Genomic DNA, 12,017 nt, shown 5'->3' on the forward strand with positions numbered 1-12,017 from the left:
TCGCTAAGCGAGCACATTACTTGTCCCACGATGATCAAAAGATAGTGGGATGAAAATGGTATGTGCGTTTTTTATTGTGCACTGCGCAATTCTTTTGTAACCTTTCTTCGTGATAGGCCTTCACGACCATGCCAGTTGCCCAGATAAATCCACAAACAAACGGCTTTGAGTTGCTTATTATGGATCGCACCAGAGGACATGCGACCCTCAAAGACGTAGTGGGCGGTATCCAAATAACACACCTACGGACTGGCACATACCAGGCCGGTGAAATGTGTCGGGCAGTCATGAAAAGGTCACGTTAAAATTGCAACGCAGGCAAACAAAAATGTCGATTGAACTGCGCATGCAATATATTGCGAGTTTATAAAAGTGAATGGTTATTTGACAAAAGAACGTTTTGAACTGATGACAGCAACCCAGCAAGTATATTATACAATGTAAAGGCACAGTGACTTCGCAACACAGTGTAGTCGGACGACCAGTGCCCACACAGTGTGTGCTCTTGCCGAGTCACTATAGACAAGGAAAAGGCTGGAGCAGGGACCGAACATGACTGGTCAGAAGAACCCAACGGGAAACTCTTCGAGTTTGCTTGCAACTGCTTTGGATGCCCGAGTACCATTCAAATATTACGATGACCCCAACTGAACAGTCCGTGTATTTGGTTACATGAGCAGCGTTTGGTCAACTCAGCACTAGAAATATATGCAGGCTCTTCAATATTGAGCCCTGAGCATGGCTCTCTGGACTCCTCAATAATGGACCCTGCGAAGGACCTCAACTTCTCAAAGCGAAGTCAGGCCGTGTCAGGATCCCAGGCCCCTCAATAGCAGATCTTATGCCGAGTCACCGCCAGCTATCGAAGGAGCAGCGCCTGGAGCCTTAGGTGGACAAATTAGTCACGTACAAAGACTCATTCCTGGCGCCATTTGGAGCAAACTGCCCGCTGTCGCGCACTATGTCACCATCGTTTCGCTCTCTAAGCGCAGACGGAGCAAACGGGCAAAGTATCGGACGGCGGCCGCCGGCGCGATCGTAAATTGATTAGATGACGGTTGCAGAGGGCTGGCACTGCTGCAACTGGCCCGACAGCTGCTGCTGCCGCCGCCATCCGGCACGGGTGCTGGCTGTGCTCGGCGGAGACGGCGCTCCATACGAGAGGACGATGGACGGTGGAATGAAAACCCTCCGCTCGGAAAGTAAAACGAAATCAGCCAACCTGTAACAAATTGCGGTCATATATCTGCCGGCTGGGGGAGAAGCGCAAAAGCGATAACGGAAATTATACTTCTTTAGTATTTATGGCGCAGATTTGAAACAAATTTACGCTATGATTTCACAATCGTGACCGCAGTGTGAGAGAAAATAGCGGCAATTACATCGTGATTCGTGATGCGGTGCTCGGAACATCGTAATTCGTATTCGCATTCATGATCTTGCTGTTTCTTGAAGAGAAGTTGGTGCTGCTGGGAGGGCAAGATAAGGAGATAGTTATCGGTCACTATGAGTGTTCAAAGATTCGAAGCTTGAATATCGTCTACATACTCATCACTGACTCAGTGAGTTATGCTGTTCAAGGCCCGCTGTTCTGTGGCGTTCTCAAGGCTGTCATTGTGTTCATGGAGACACATGGTGGATTTCGTCAATGACAACTCCTCACTGAAGAGCTATTCCGTCAATTTATGTCAAGGGCCGCCATCGATGCTTTTCACTTAGACCATTGAATGGCCGAATAACTGCCCATGCATTTCGCTTTTGAGGTATTCTGTCTTAGTCAACGAGATATGCCGTATTATCAAGCCATTAATTTATAGCAGAAGTGATCTTAGAACTGTACATTGAACATGATCACTGAAGAATGTTTGTTTATTTGTACTCCTTTGGTGTATTTTCACTGCCAGATATAGGGACTCAACCGTTGCGGCACCCGAAATCGAGGAAAATTTGCCTGCCTTCGTTTGGATTCCTCAAGATTCCCTGAGTTGATGCCTGTCTGCCTTCGATGAAAGATGCCTTTTTTGGTACTCCACTTCGGTAAGACCATTCCAGGGCAATGCATTGCGAGAAAAAAAAAGACGCATTCAGCCAGCTTGTGCGCTGAGTGGCTGGGCCCAATCCGTTAGTGGCACAAATGTGCCTCTGTGAGACAGGTCAGCCAGCCAGCCGCCCATGAACGGTCATCATGGATAGGAGGTGGATGAGTTCTTTTAGGAGCAGCCCTTGCACGTTACTTGGTGAGCGAGGTACGACCGTCATTCCTGAACAGGAAATGATGACAAGGGGCGCCAGCCTTGAATAAGGTAACACCGATGAGCACTGAGCAGTCCTGAGGATAGAACGATGCGTAATTTAAGATGTTGAGATACGCTGTTTGTTTGCTTGGTATGGTTCATTAGATCTTTCAATCTATTCAAACATTATCCCGGGGGTAGGCACCTGTAGGAGATGCCCTCGCCTATTGTCTGAGCATGATCGTCAGCTCAAAAAAGGGGGACTGAGGAATAAGGATACCTAAGCATGGATTGGTTCAGAACAGGGAAAGATGAGGTAGCCCTGTATGAAAAGTCAAAATGCGGTTGCTTTCAATGCCAGACAATCAGAGAAATAATATGATTTAATGTTATAACACCCAGATACCTATAGGTCGTTCCAGTTGGCAAATCCGCCCACAACCGTTTCGTCTCCATATCTTCAGTGCACTGCACTAGCACTTCGTGTGCGCAAACAAATCGTGTATGAACTAGGCTGCCGGGCCTTGTGTTTATTTCCCTTATTATTTCTCCGCATGTGACTACGCTTCCTCTCAACCTAGACACTGTCGTTAGGCTCACGTTTTCGACATCACTCGGGGTCTGCAGTAGTCCCGTCCCGTCATTTTCGGACCCATGCTGCCCTCACACGGTGGTGCTGCCACCTACAGCTTCACTCGCACTGTGTGAAGTAGTAGTAGGGATCGTTTCATCGTCAGCAGAGAGCAGCACCGCTGATCAGCCAGACTGCTGTCTTGCTAGTTTTTCCACCGAATGTTATCAGTGCATAATCAAAGAGATTCGTAAGAAAAGGCTCACGACTTACTTGAGTCATATATTCGAAATTTAAACTCCCCCGAAGAATAACGCGCATTTTGACTAAGACGTAGGTATAAACCTGAGGCAATTTCGTTCACACTCAGACGAAACATATTTCACCATAATGAAATCTCACAAAGCGGCATTATGCACAATGCCGAGCCGAACCGTCTAAGTCGTCTGTTGTTGCCACATGTCATTTGTGTGCCTATTAGGTATTTACCTACCTACATAATGCATTCGTATGTCAATGTGCATTCATGTGCGTAAGGCATGGCTCAATTGATTATATCCACAAAATAGCCTGGGGGAGGGGGCCGCGAATTCACTGTGATAATGTGATACCTAAATTACCTATTACCTACATCCGTATTATTGTTTTAGCTGCTGTTGTGTTCAACATCCCTCACTAGATGGCTCTAGCTACAAACGCCTGAAGTTATGCTGTACCGCAGAGTCCAGTCGATAAATCCTTTTTTTGACACTTAAATACAATTAGTATTTGTAATTTTTACACCCAATTAATATTGTTATTATTTATACAATTTCCATTAAAAATAAACCAGAAACACCAAGTGCATGCCTATTTCTTGTACATTGGGCTTACGAAATAGTTCATGACGTCACTATAACTTTGGTAAACTTACTACTGAAATAACAAATGCTTGAAAGTCACGTTATACCGTGCATAGTCGTTGCGTCTAGAATATTTATTATATTATCTTGTATCTTTCCTAGGATATTTCACAGGTAATAACGGATAATTATTGAGTGTTGTGCACCATTTGCGCTAGATATCTAGGTCGCAGCCCGCAGGCATTCGGAAAAGAATGGCTATTTAGCTCTCCTCCGTAAATGTCACAGCCGCGCCATTAGGTATGCCAGCCCAAAGTTGGAATCAAGGCAGTATATACACCGTTGGAATAAACCACGAATAAACCATGGCATAGTACATGGATATGGGTTTTCCCATGTTATCTTGCTGTAAAAGTGGCCACTGGTCTTGGTTAGGATGGCCGGTTTCTTTTGTGCGGCATAGGTCGAGGTCGCTGTCCTCGTTTCGAGGCCGCTAACATAAGTTAGGGCCACTTAAAAAAAACTGAACTCTAGAATAAACTTACCTTATATTTAGGGCCACCAAAAAGAAACTATAATTATTGTTGTTGAAGAGCTAAAGCCTGGCATTTATATAAAAGTTAATAAAACATTTAAATTAACTAAAAGGTTATATGAAAAACGTAACAGAAATGTAATGTCATTTTTTCCTAGAACGATAATCTGCAAATCATGAAAACTCGCCAAAAACGCACACTGAAAATGCATAGTGTAGCCAGGCCTTTAGGGCGCGTAGCAGCTTGGCTCTAGCGTCCAACAAACTAACAAACAAACTTTTGTTAGAAACTATCAAGATCTCACTGTCCTTTACAAGTGAACGTACTGCTTAACATACAGTCCATCTACCACAAATTAATGAATAGTAATCATGCAACAATCACTGCAGCGATTCAGCTTCGGGGACAAATCTTTGGATGGCATTTCTTGGTTGTGCAATTATTCATCTTAATTTCTTCATTCTTCATCCTCATAGCTCCCTCCAGTTTCTGTGTTACATTTCGGTAGTCATAAAGCAGGCATCACACTTGGTTTTTTACAACCAAGGGGACTAGATGCACTTTACCCAGAGATGCTTTCTGCAGGGTGCGCTCCAAAAAGTTCTGGTACATTTGTATGTTTCGACAAACAAATGCAGTCGGAGCAAATATTATCAACACAAACACCAAATAGATACTGCTTTGCAACATCAAAGCAGATACTTTCACTCCCCTCATGCCTGATATAACTCCCTCAGAGGCGATAATAACTCCCTCAGAGGCGATATATAACTCCCTCAGAGGCGATAACCTTCACAGTCCACACAGAGGCAGAAAGACTTGCATCTCTTTATGATGTTGGTGGGGTCCTTCGTCTCCCACATCTTCACGATATTCGCCTTCAGGGCCTCCAGGTTGGGATGGACACTCCTTATGGCCTAGACCTCCTCCTCCTGCAATATGCCCTAGATGCTTTAGTTAAGGGCTTTTCAGGTCGGGTGACTGTGACTGATGGGAAAATATCTCCTTAACCAGCAATGGACTTAATCCCCGAGCTCCTCCATTTGCTCGTGCTGGAAGGAAATTGCATTGCTTGCGGGTCCTATGTCCTGCTGGAGAATGAATTTGACTCCTGGATACCCAGATTGTGAACCAGGACAATTTAGATATGATCTTGTTGGTATGTCTGTATTGAGCTTGATGTGCACTGTGCACTAGGTAGTGTGTGTTGTATGGTGTTGATATACCTTGATGGGCGGATTTCGGGTGGAGCAGTGCAGGCCCTAACTTTAAAATTGGTATAATGCTGTACCTACTACAATACTGGCACAGCCTTGTCCTGGTCCTAGAAAATGATGTACGTACATTGTACAGAGGCACAAAAGGTTCGGCCCTAGGAAATAATTGGGGTCTTGCTACAATTATTTATATCACGAGTGCATACTGCATATTTCTAACTTTTGTGGACTTATCTTCTAATTTTTGCTTTGTGCAGGTGGGTGCTCAGATCCCCAGCATGAATGGTGTAGGCTGGTGCTGATGCTTATGTCACCCTGGCTATGTGGTTGCTTACCAGACACTGCCTCTGTTGCTACGGTTTGCAGTTGACTCTGGGTGCAATACAGCAGATACCTACCTTAGACAACCTTAGACAAATAATGCTGGCTTCATTTCAAAATGGGTGCTATGGTATGATCTAACTCATTCTATCACAGCCTATAAGTAAATTTATTCATAATCCATCAATTGTCTGTGCCCACAGCTGCCTACCGTGATGGCCGATGAGGCTGTGCCACCGCCGAGCGAGCGGCCGCAGATCGACACAAGCACCTGGCAGGGCTGGGCCGACAGTATCGTCTACTGGGCGGCAACTGATCCATACGACTTCCTCTTCAAAGTGCTGCTCTGCCTGTCACCTCTCTTCTTTATCTCATCATTGCTGTCCTTCAAGCTGGCCAAGGCCCTGGACAAGGAGTCCAAGGAGAAGGAGAAGAAGGAGAAGATGCTCGCCAGCATAGCCAAGAAAAAGAAGTCAAAGAAGGCGGACTGATCACAACAAGGTGTGTTCCTTTGCGTGAAACTATTCATTCCTTTTGTTACATGTATCAATTTGCTGAAATAGCCACCAAAGTTATCAGACATTTGATGGCACTGTTGATGGTTTTCGAGATGTTGTATCCAACATTAGTCTAGCTGTCAACTAGAACGCTTTTCGAGGCTCTGAGACTAGTCGAACCATGGCTGTGGCGACCTGCCTCAGTGAACTGTAGGCCTGACCCGGGACTGATTCGGACTCATGATTGTCCCGAGGCCTGACGTCATCGGAGTCAATGGCTGTTGGAAGTGTGTGCTACTTTGGTCTTTTTTAATTCGATCAGAATCAGGTCGCTGGAGTGGTCGTTCACTACCGCTGAGGCTCATCCACCTCCATCAGTTTAGAAGGTCGGTATTTTGAATCAGACTCGGCCTCTCCAGTTGTGGTAGCTTTCCGCTATTCTGACCGTCTGTCAGTACGGTCTGTTGGTGGATCAGGACTACGGGCATCGAGCCTGTGGTCGTCTCGCAAGGAGTGCGGGACTTGGTGTCGATAATTTTCGTACGGGATGGAATGTACGCTCGTGCTCTTGATTGCATGAATACATAATCGATTTCAGAGCTTTCACCGAATCCTCGTTTTCTGCGCTTAATCATTTCGTTTTGATATCGCATGGATAAAAGGTTGCCACTAGACACTTCTCTGCATTATTTTCTTCAGTATTGATTAGCTGCTAGCGGGAATGATGTTACCGTTATCGCTGACGGGAAATTGACTCCATAGACTCCATAGACTCCAAACTTATTTCATTCATTGTCTTTTTAGGTGTATTTGACTCATGCATGGTACATTTATATCAGATACTGCAAACAAAAATTCAAACAGCTGCTCGCATGAAAGCAACATAACAAGGGACAGCGTACTCACACACGGATGGGTTGAGGTAGCTAATTCGAATCTTAGTCATCGACGACCACGCTGGCTGTGCAGGTCTGGAATGGATTCGTCTATAGGGTCGAGAATGTCCGTCTTGATTCTGTTGATCAACTTCTCTTGAATTTCATTCCGGATTTGCTTTTTCACTAGATTTGCAAGTGTGGAAATAAGATAATCTATTTTGGCGTCTAATGGACGATTGCTTTGGAGTTGTGAATTCACATCTCGACGAAGGTCGTCGTCGTCTATGCTTCTGACGCTCCTGAGAAGTGGTGCCAGGGAGTAGGCAGGCAGTGACACCTGATGGCCATCAGGACGAACTAAGCTGCTCGAAGGGCCGGCAGAGGGCAGCTGCTGTAGCACCGAAATGAAGTTCTGCGTTTCTGGTACAGCTCCTGGCAGGTAGCAAATAGAGTAAAGATGCTAGGCTGTCAAAAGCAAATGCAGTTTTTTGTGAAGGAAAACCCCTGACTTTTTACCGGCAGGTAGAGCTTGAAGCTTTTTTTCAGATGTAGGCGTTTACTTCATTAGATAAGTATGTGCATAGTCAAACCGGATAACACTGATATTTTCAATCATTCAATAATTGTCTCATCACAATTTGTCAATAGCTGTTCGATGTGAATAATGGCATCGTGTGAGCATCATATTACAACCTGAACGTTGCACTCACACCGGGAACAGGAACTTACCTGTAAGTGTAAGCGTTAGCGACGTAGACGCGCAAATAAGGAAGCATATTGCCCGTCTGTAGAAAAATAAGCCCAGTAACATGACAGTCAGTATATCTTGCCTTTGGGGTGATTGATATCTGTTTACAGTAAGAGGCGAAGTATTTCAAGTTGCGTAGTTTGAACTTTAGTCGACTTATTCAACTGAAATTTCATCATTAACTGTTGAACAATTTTTCTAAAGGACACAGAAAAAGTACTTTATTTTCTAAACCCTGTCTGAGCCAAGCCTGATCATGATGGCTGGTTTTCGGGTTTGTTGCGCTTAAAATTAGCTGACCTAGTCAAGTATGTTCACGTGCAACATTGCGATCTTTTCTTCCTGATTTCTAATTTTTACATTCGCTCATGTCTGGCAAGTAGGGCATCTCCTATATATGGCCTTGGGGCATCTGGCGTCTCGCCCAAGCGTCTCGCCAAGTGCCAAGTACCTGGCATCAGTTTGAAGTCGAGTATTTTAATGACCCGTCTTTTTGGTTATGACAACCTTATTTGTTTGTGACTGGGTTTAGTTTCCGAATGTTTCTTTTTGATTGATTTCTTTAACGCTGCCGTCACAATTAGTGTAAGCCTTTGGCAAGTTTGTTTGGTTTGCCCTCGCAATGGCAAAATTACTTTCGTTTTGAGACATAATTGTTCAGCTATCGACCTGTTCATTTGGTGAAATCATTCTTAAAAAGATGCAAAACTACATCTGTCACCGCTCACCAGCACGATATAATCTACCGATGTATTGTGACAAGCCAACAAGTATAGTGTCTAGAGGAGAGCGAAGTGATCGGGCCCCCGTACAGCTTCGCATCGAGCCTACATTCACCTACGACTACATATGCAATCAGTATAGTGGAAAGTGGCACCAGTGGCAAGTAAATGGCATTGCCCCTTCGGAACTCACCCAATCGCCTACCCTGGATACTGCAACGGTTGTAAATGTGGGTGAAGGCTCCCGGGATATTGTGAAAGAGCGTCCTTCATCCAGTCAATGTCTTGCACCAACAACGAGCGAATCCAGCTCATTGTTACGACGCTTTGTCCGATCTGTGAGCTCGAGAGCGACACGCAGCAAGTCAGTGGAGTGTGTCTAAGTCTTTCGTGTAATACAGCCAAATTTGTGACTTTATTGTTTCATGCATATTGGGTTTCTGACATTTGCAATGCCTAACTGATTAGTTGCCGATGCAAGAAGTTTTACTTCCTTGCTGTGCATCAGAACGTGGCGAAACCTACAAGCTCAACTTCTACGCCTAGTCATACAATATAGGAGATACAAAACTGATAAGTTACTTGACGGCTCTTTAACCCTCGTCCTGGGGTTAAAGATGCAACCCTTGATGCAACCCCCCTAAGGTTTTTCGAAAATAGCGTAAAAACGGCGGCGCGCAGCGCCGCCAAATTTGGTACAGCCTATGGGGCAACCTTTTTACATATGACCTGAAAATTTCAGGTCCGGGTGACCTTGGGTCAGGTCACCAGGTCGGGAAAACCGGTACAAGGTCATGGTCAAATTTCAATTTTCTTTTTACACCTCTCCAACTCACAGTTTTTGACTGATTTCCTTCAAACTTTCAGGATGTGCTAAGTTCACCGTGTTGTATGACACATAGTTCGGTTTTTTGATGTCACTGACCTGAGGTCAGTTAGGGGTTATTGCGTCGTAATGTTAAGCCCATGGGAAAATACTAAATTCGGAAGATACTGGAGATATCCGCTTCGTTCTATCACTTTTGTGCTTTGAAACTACAGTACTTAACAGCAGGTCACTTGGTGCTTCTTTGTTTGGTGTTCTTATCCATGGTTCTGCCTTCTCTGGTTATTATCCTTATCCATTGATTCTGTTGTTCTAGGATCTATGTATTGAAGGCATTAGGCAATATGAAAGGGAAACAACAGAACAGGCTTGCTTTGTGAATTGGGACTGGAAAGGCAATGCTACTGCTACTCAGTTTCAAACAAAGTTTTAATTATAACGCGTTTATAGTGTTAGTTATTCGTTGATCTCTTTGTGGCTGGAGCCGCCTCATTTTTATAGCGCCGGCTCCTGGAAGTAGAGGTCTCGCGGGTTTTAGCGGTAGGTTTTGCACCTAGAAAATTTAGTGTACTTCAGGCTGTATCTTCGTCATCTTAAGCTTTTACGTGTTGAAGATGCTACCGACTTTTTGGGTAACAAGCCGGCCATGATCGTGTAAATTGTAAAATGGCTTTATCGTAGATCAATTAATTTCTGAGATATAACCGGAAATGTAAAAGTGCAAAACCTCTCGCGAGAGCCGTACGTGCCTTTTACGTTTTCTGCCCCCACGCCCGGTATTTACATAAGCGTTTTAGTTGTCAGTTGAAGAGAAACGCCCTTTTTTATTTGCTAAGAGTTTATATTTGCTGACAGATTGACAAGGTACTTAATATAGCCACACCGGTGACAGAATGTAGGGGAGGAAGGCGATGCCACAAATGTGGCATTTTACTTGTAAGGACGCTGTTTGAGTTATTTTTCCAAGATTTCTCCGACAGGCTCAATGATATTTTCATGAACTTTGTCGTAGATTTGTTCCCGCATTTCTTCCTGAATTTGTTTGTTGAGAAGCTGGCCTATTTTCTTGACGACGTGTCCAGACTTTTCGTCCAAAGGCCTCTTTCCGTCGTCGTCGCGTTCATCATATTCGTAAGGACGCCGACGATGTGCACTACGGGCCTCTGCAAAATGAAACGGAAATGTCACGAATTGTTTGAAGTTGCTTAAAAACCACGATTCCTATTTTTGCTTAAATGGAAAACATGTATCTGACATGAGCAATGCCATGTCGTTACGTTTGTAGACTTCTGCAATGAAAATGCATTTTCTGTTATGTTATTGAGAATGGACTTGCGAAGGAAAGCTTTATAAAGTCATCCGTGAGCTTTTCTTACCTGTAGCAATCACAAAGATGGCTAGGCACAGCAGCGTAATGCTGAAAATCCTCATGATTTCAATTGTTACTTAGAATTTAGGCTGAATTTAAATGAAAAACAAAAACTCAGGCTCAATCAAGAACAAACCAAGTTAGGTAATAAAGGAACTGATTTTGAGCAACCTGTTTAGTGGAAAAGTTAATGTCACGTGCCCAGCACGTGACTCATATGCATCTTATTTCGTTTGTGGATGAACATATAAAATACGGTAGCCTTCTAAAAGAAATATTTGTGTGCAAGTTCTTGCACTAAGTTGAAATGACCTAGGTTATGGTAATTCTTCTTAGGTTATATTTTTATTGCTCATTTTTTCGACTTTTTGCTAATTGAGTGTGTAACAATTCGATGTAACCGAAGGTTTGTTGTCAATAGTTAAAACACTATTCTTTAGAATTGTGTTTTTCTATTGAAAAACAAATCTGAGTTCCCTGACAATTTGGCAAAAGCTGCCTGAGATATGAACATTTCATACATGTGTGTTGTATGTGACATGTGTGTTGTGTAATGTGTATGTATGAAGATTGCACCACTACCCAACGTAATGCCCACTACTTTGTGGTTGTCGGGTATACTGAAATAATAATGATAAAATAATAATAGTAATTGATGACTGGGCACAACGTGAGTCTCCGACCATGCTTATGCGTTTCCGGCCTGGATTTGAGAATCCGGGGAATCCTATGCAGTACATAAGCTCCATGCACCTGCAATACCTAGTACCTCAGGCATTTTTGCTTCAAAGCGCAAGGTCATGAAGGTATATCGTGTACACCTACAACATTGGCATTAGTTTGGATGGGTCCAGTTCCACTTACTCTCATCCAATTTACCACTAAGCCCAGCCGATAGAAATCGATGCAATGAACCTGTTGACTAGTGACTAGCTTTTGAATTTCCTAGAAGTTTCTACAAGCTTTCAATTTTTAAGAAATATAATTTTTGTTTAGCATATCATTATTGCCTACATTTTTTGTTGCTTCTTTTCGATGGTTGTGTTGTTTTGTCAGTGATGCATATTTCCCATCGGTTTCAGCTGGTTTACTGAATACCTATGTGTGCGCTTTCTGAAAACGCTTCCTGTCTCGATTTATGTCCTTCGATTGTATGCCATACTTTGTGCCTGACAGAAATGTCAGCATTACGAACATCCGAATTCTTCCGCTCGTCCCGGATGCCTTTGATCTTTGAAGAGCTTTGAAAGGAGCCC

The 12,017-nt window shown here is 43.7% G+C and overlaps 1 protein-coding gene and 2 long non-coding RNA genes across 5 annotated transcripts; 1 reads left to right on the forward strand and 2 right to left on the reverse strand.

Annotated features, from left to right (window-relative positions):
• The first annotated feature begins 3,731 nt into the window (after positions 1–3,731).
• On the forward strand, positions 3,732–6,824 carry LOC122372733 (small integral membrane protein 15-like). 3 transcript variants are annotated; one of them, XM_043350267.1, is made up of 2 exons: positions 3,732–3,821; positions 5,925–6,824. In XM_043350267.1, the coding sequence occupies exon 2, from the start codon at positions 5,937–5,939 to the stop codon at positions 6,210–6,212; it is 276 nt and encodes a 91-aa protein (XP_043206202.1). In that variant the 5' UTR covers positions 3,732–3,821; positions 5,925–5,936; the 3' UTR covers positions 6,213–6,824. The 3 variants fall into 3 exon arrangements, with proteins under 3 accessions (XP_043206202.1, XP_043206204.1, XP_043206203.1); XM_043350269.1 differs by lacking the exon at positions 3,732–3,821 and adding an exon at positions 3,915–3,947; XM_043350268.1 differs by lacking the exon at positions 3,732–3,821 and adding an exon at positions 4,041–4,055.
• A 182-nt stretch (positions 6,825–7,006) lies between these two features.
• Positions 7,007–8,104, reverse strand: LOC122372735. Its single transcript, XR_006254924.1, has 2 exons — positions 7,826–8,104; positions 7,007–7,528 (listed from the first exon to the last, which is right to left on the reverse strand). It is a non-coding gene; the product is annotated as an uncharacterized LOC122372735 (long non-coding RNA).
• Positions 8,105–10,437: 2,333 nt separating this feature from the next.
• LOC122372734 lies at positions 10,438–10,925 on the reverse strand. The gene is made up of 2 exons (XR_006254923.1): positions 10,769–10,925; positions 10,438–10,555 (listed from the first exon to the last, which is right to left on the reverse strand). It is a non-coding gene; the product is annotated as an uncharacterized LOC122372734 (long non-coding RNA).
• Positions 10,926–12,017: the final 1,092 nt, after the last annotated feature.

Source organism: Amphibalanus amphitrite, unplaced genomic scaffold (genome assembly GCF_019059575.1).
Source record: "Amphibalanus amphitrite isolate SeventyFive unplaced genomic scaffold, NRLGWU_Aamphi_draft 001393F_arrow, whole genome shotgun sequence".
Taxonomy (NCBI): Eukaryota; Metazoa; Arthropoda; class Thecostraca; order Balanomorpha; family Balanidae; genus Amphibalanus; species Amphibalanus amphitrite.

What these genes read in the sequence shown, in the direction of transcription:
- LOC122372733 (XM_043350267.1), top strand. Translation starts at nt 5,937, where the DNA reads ATGGCCGATGAGGCTGTGCCACCGCCGAGCGAGCGGCCGCAGATCGAC.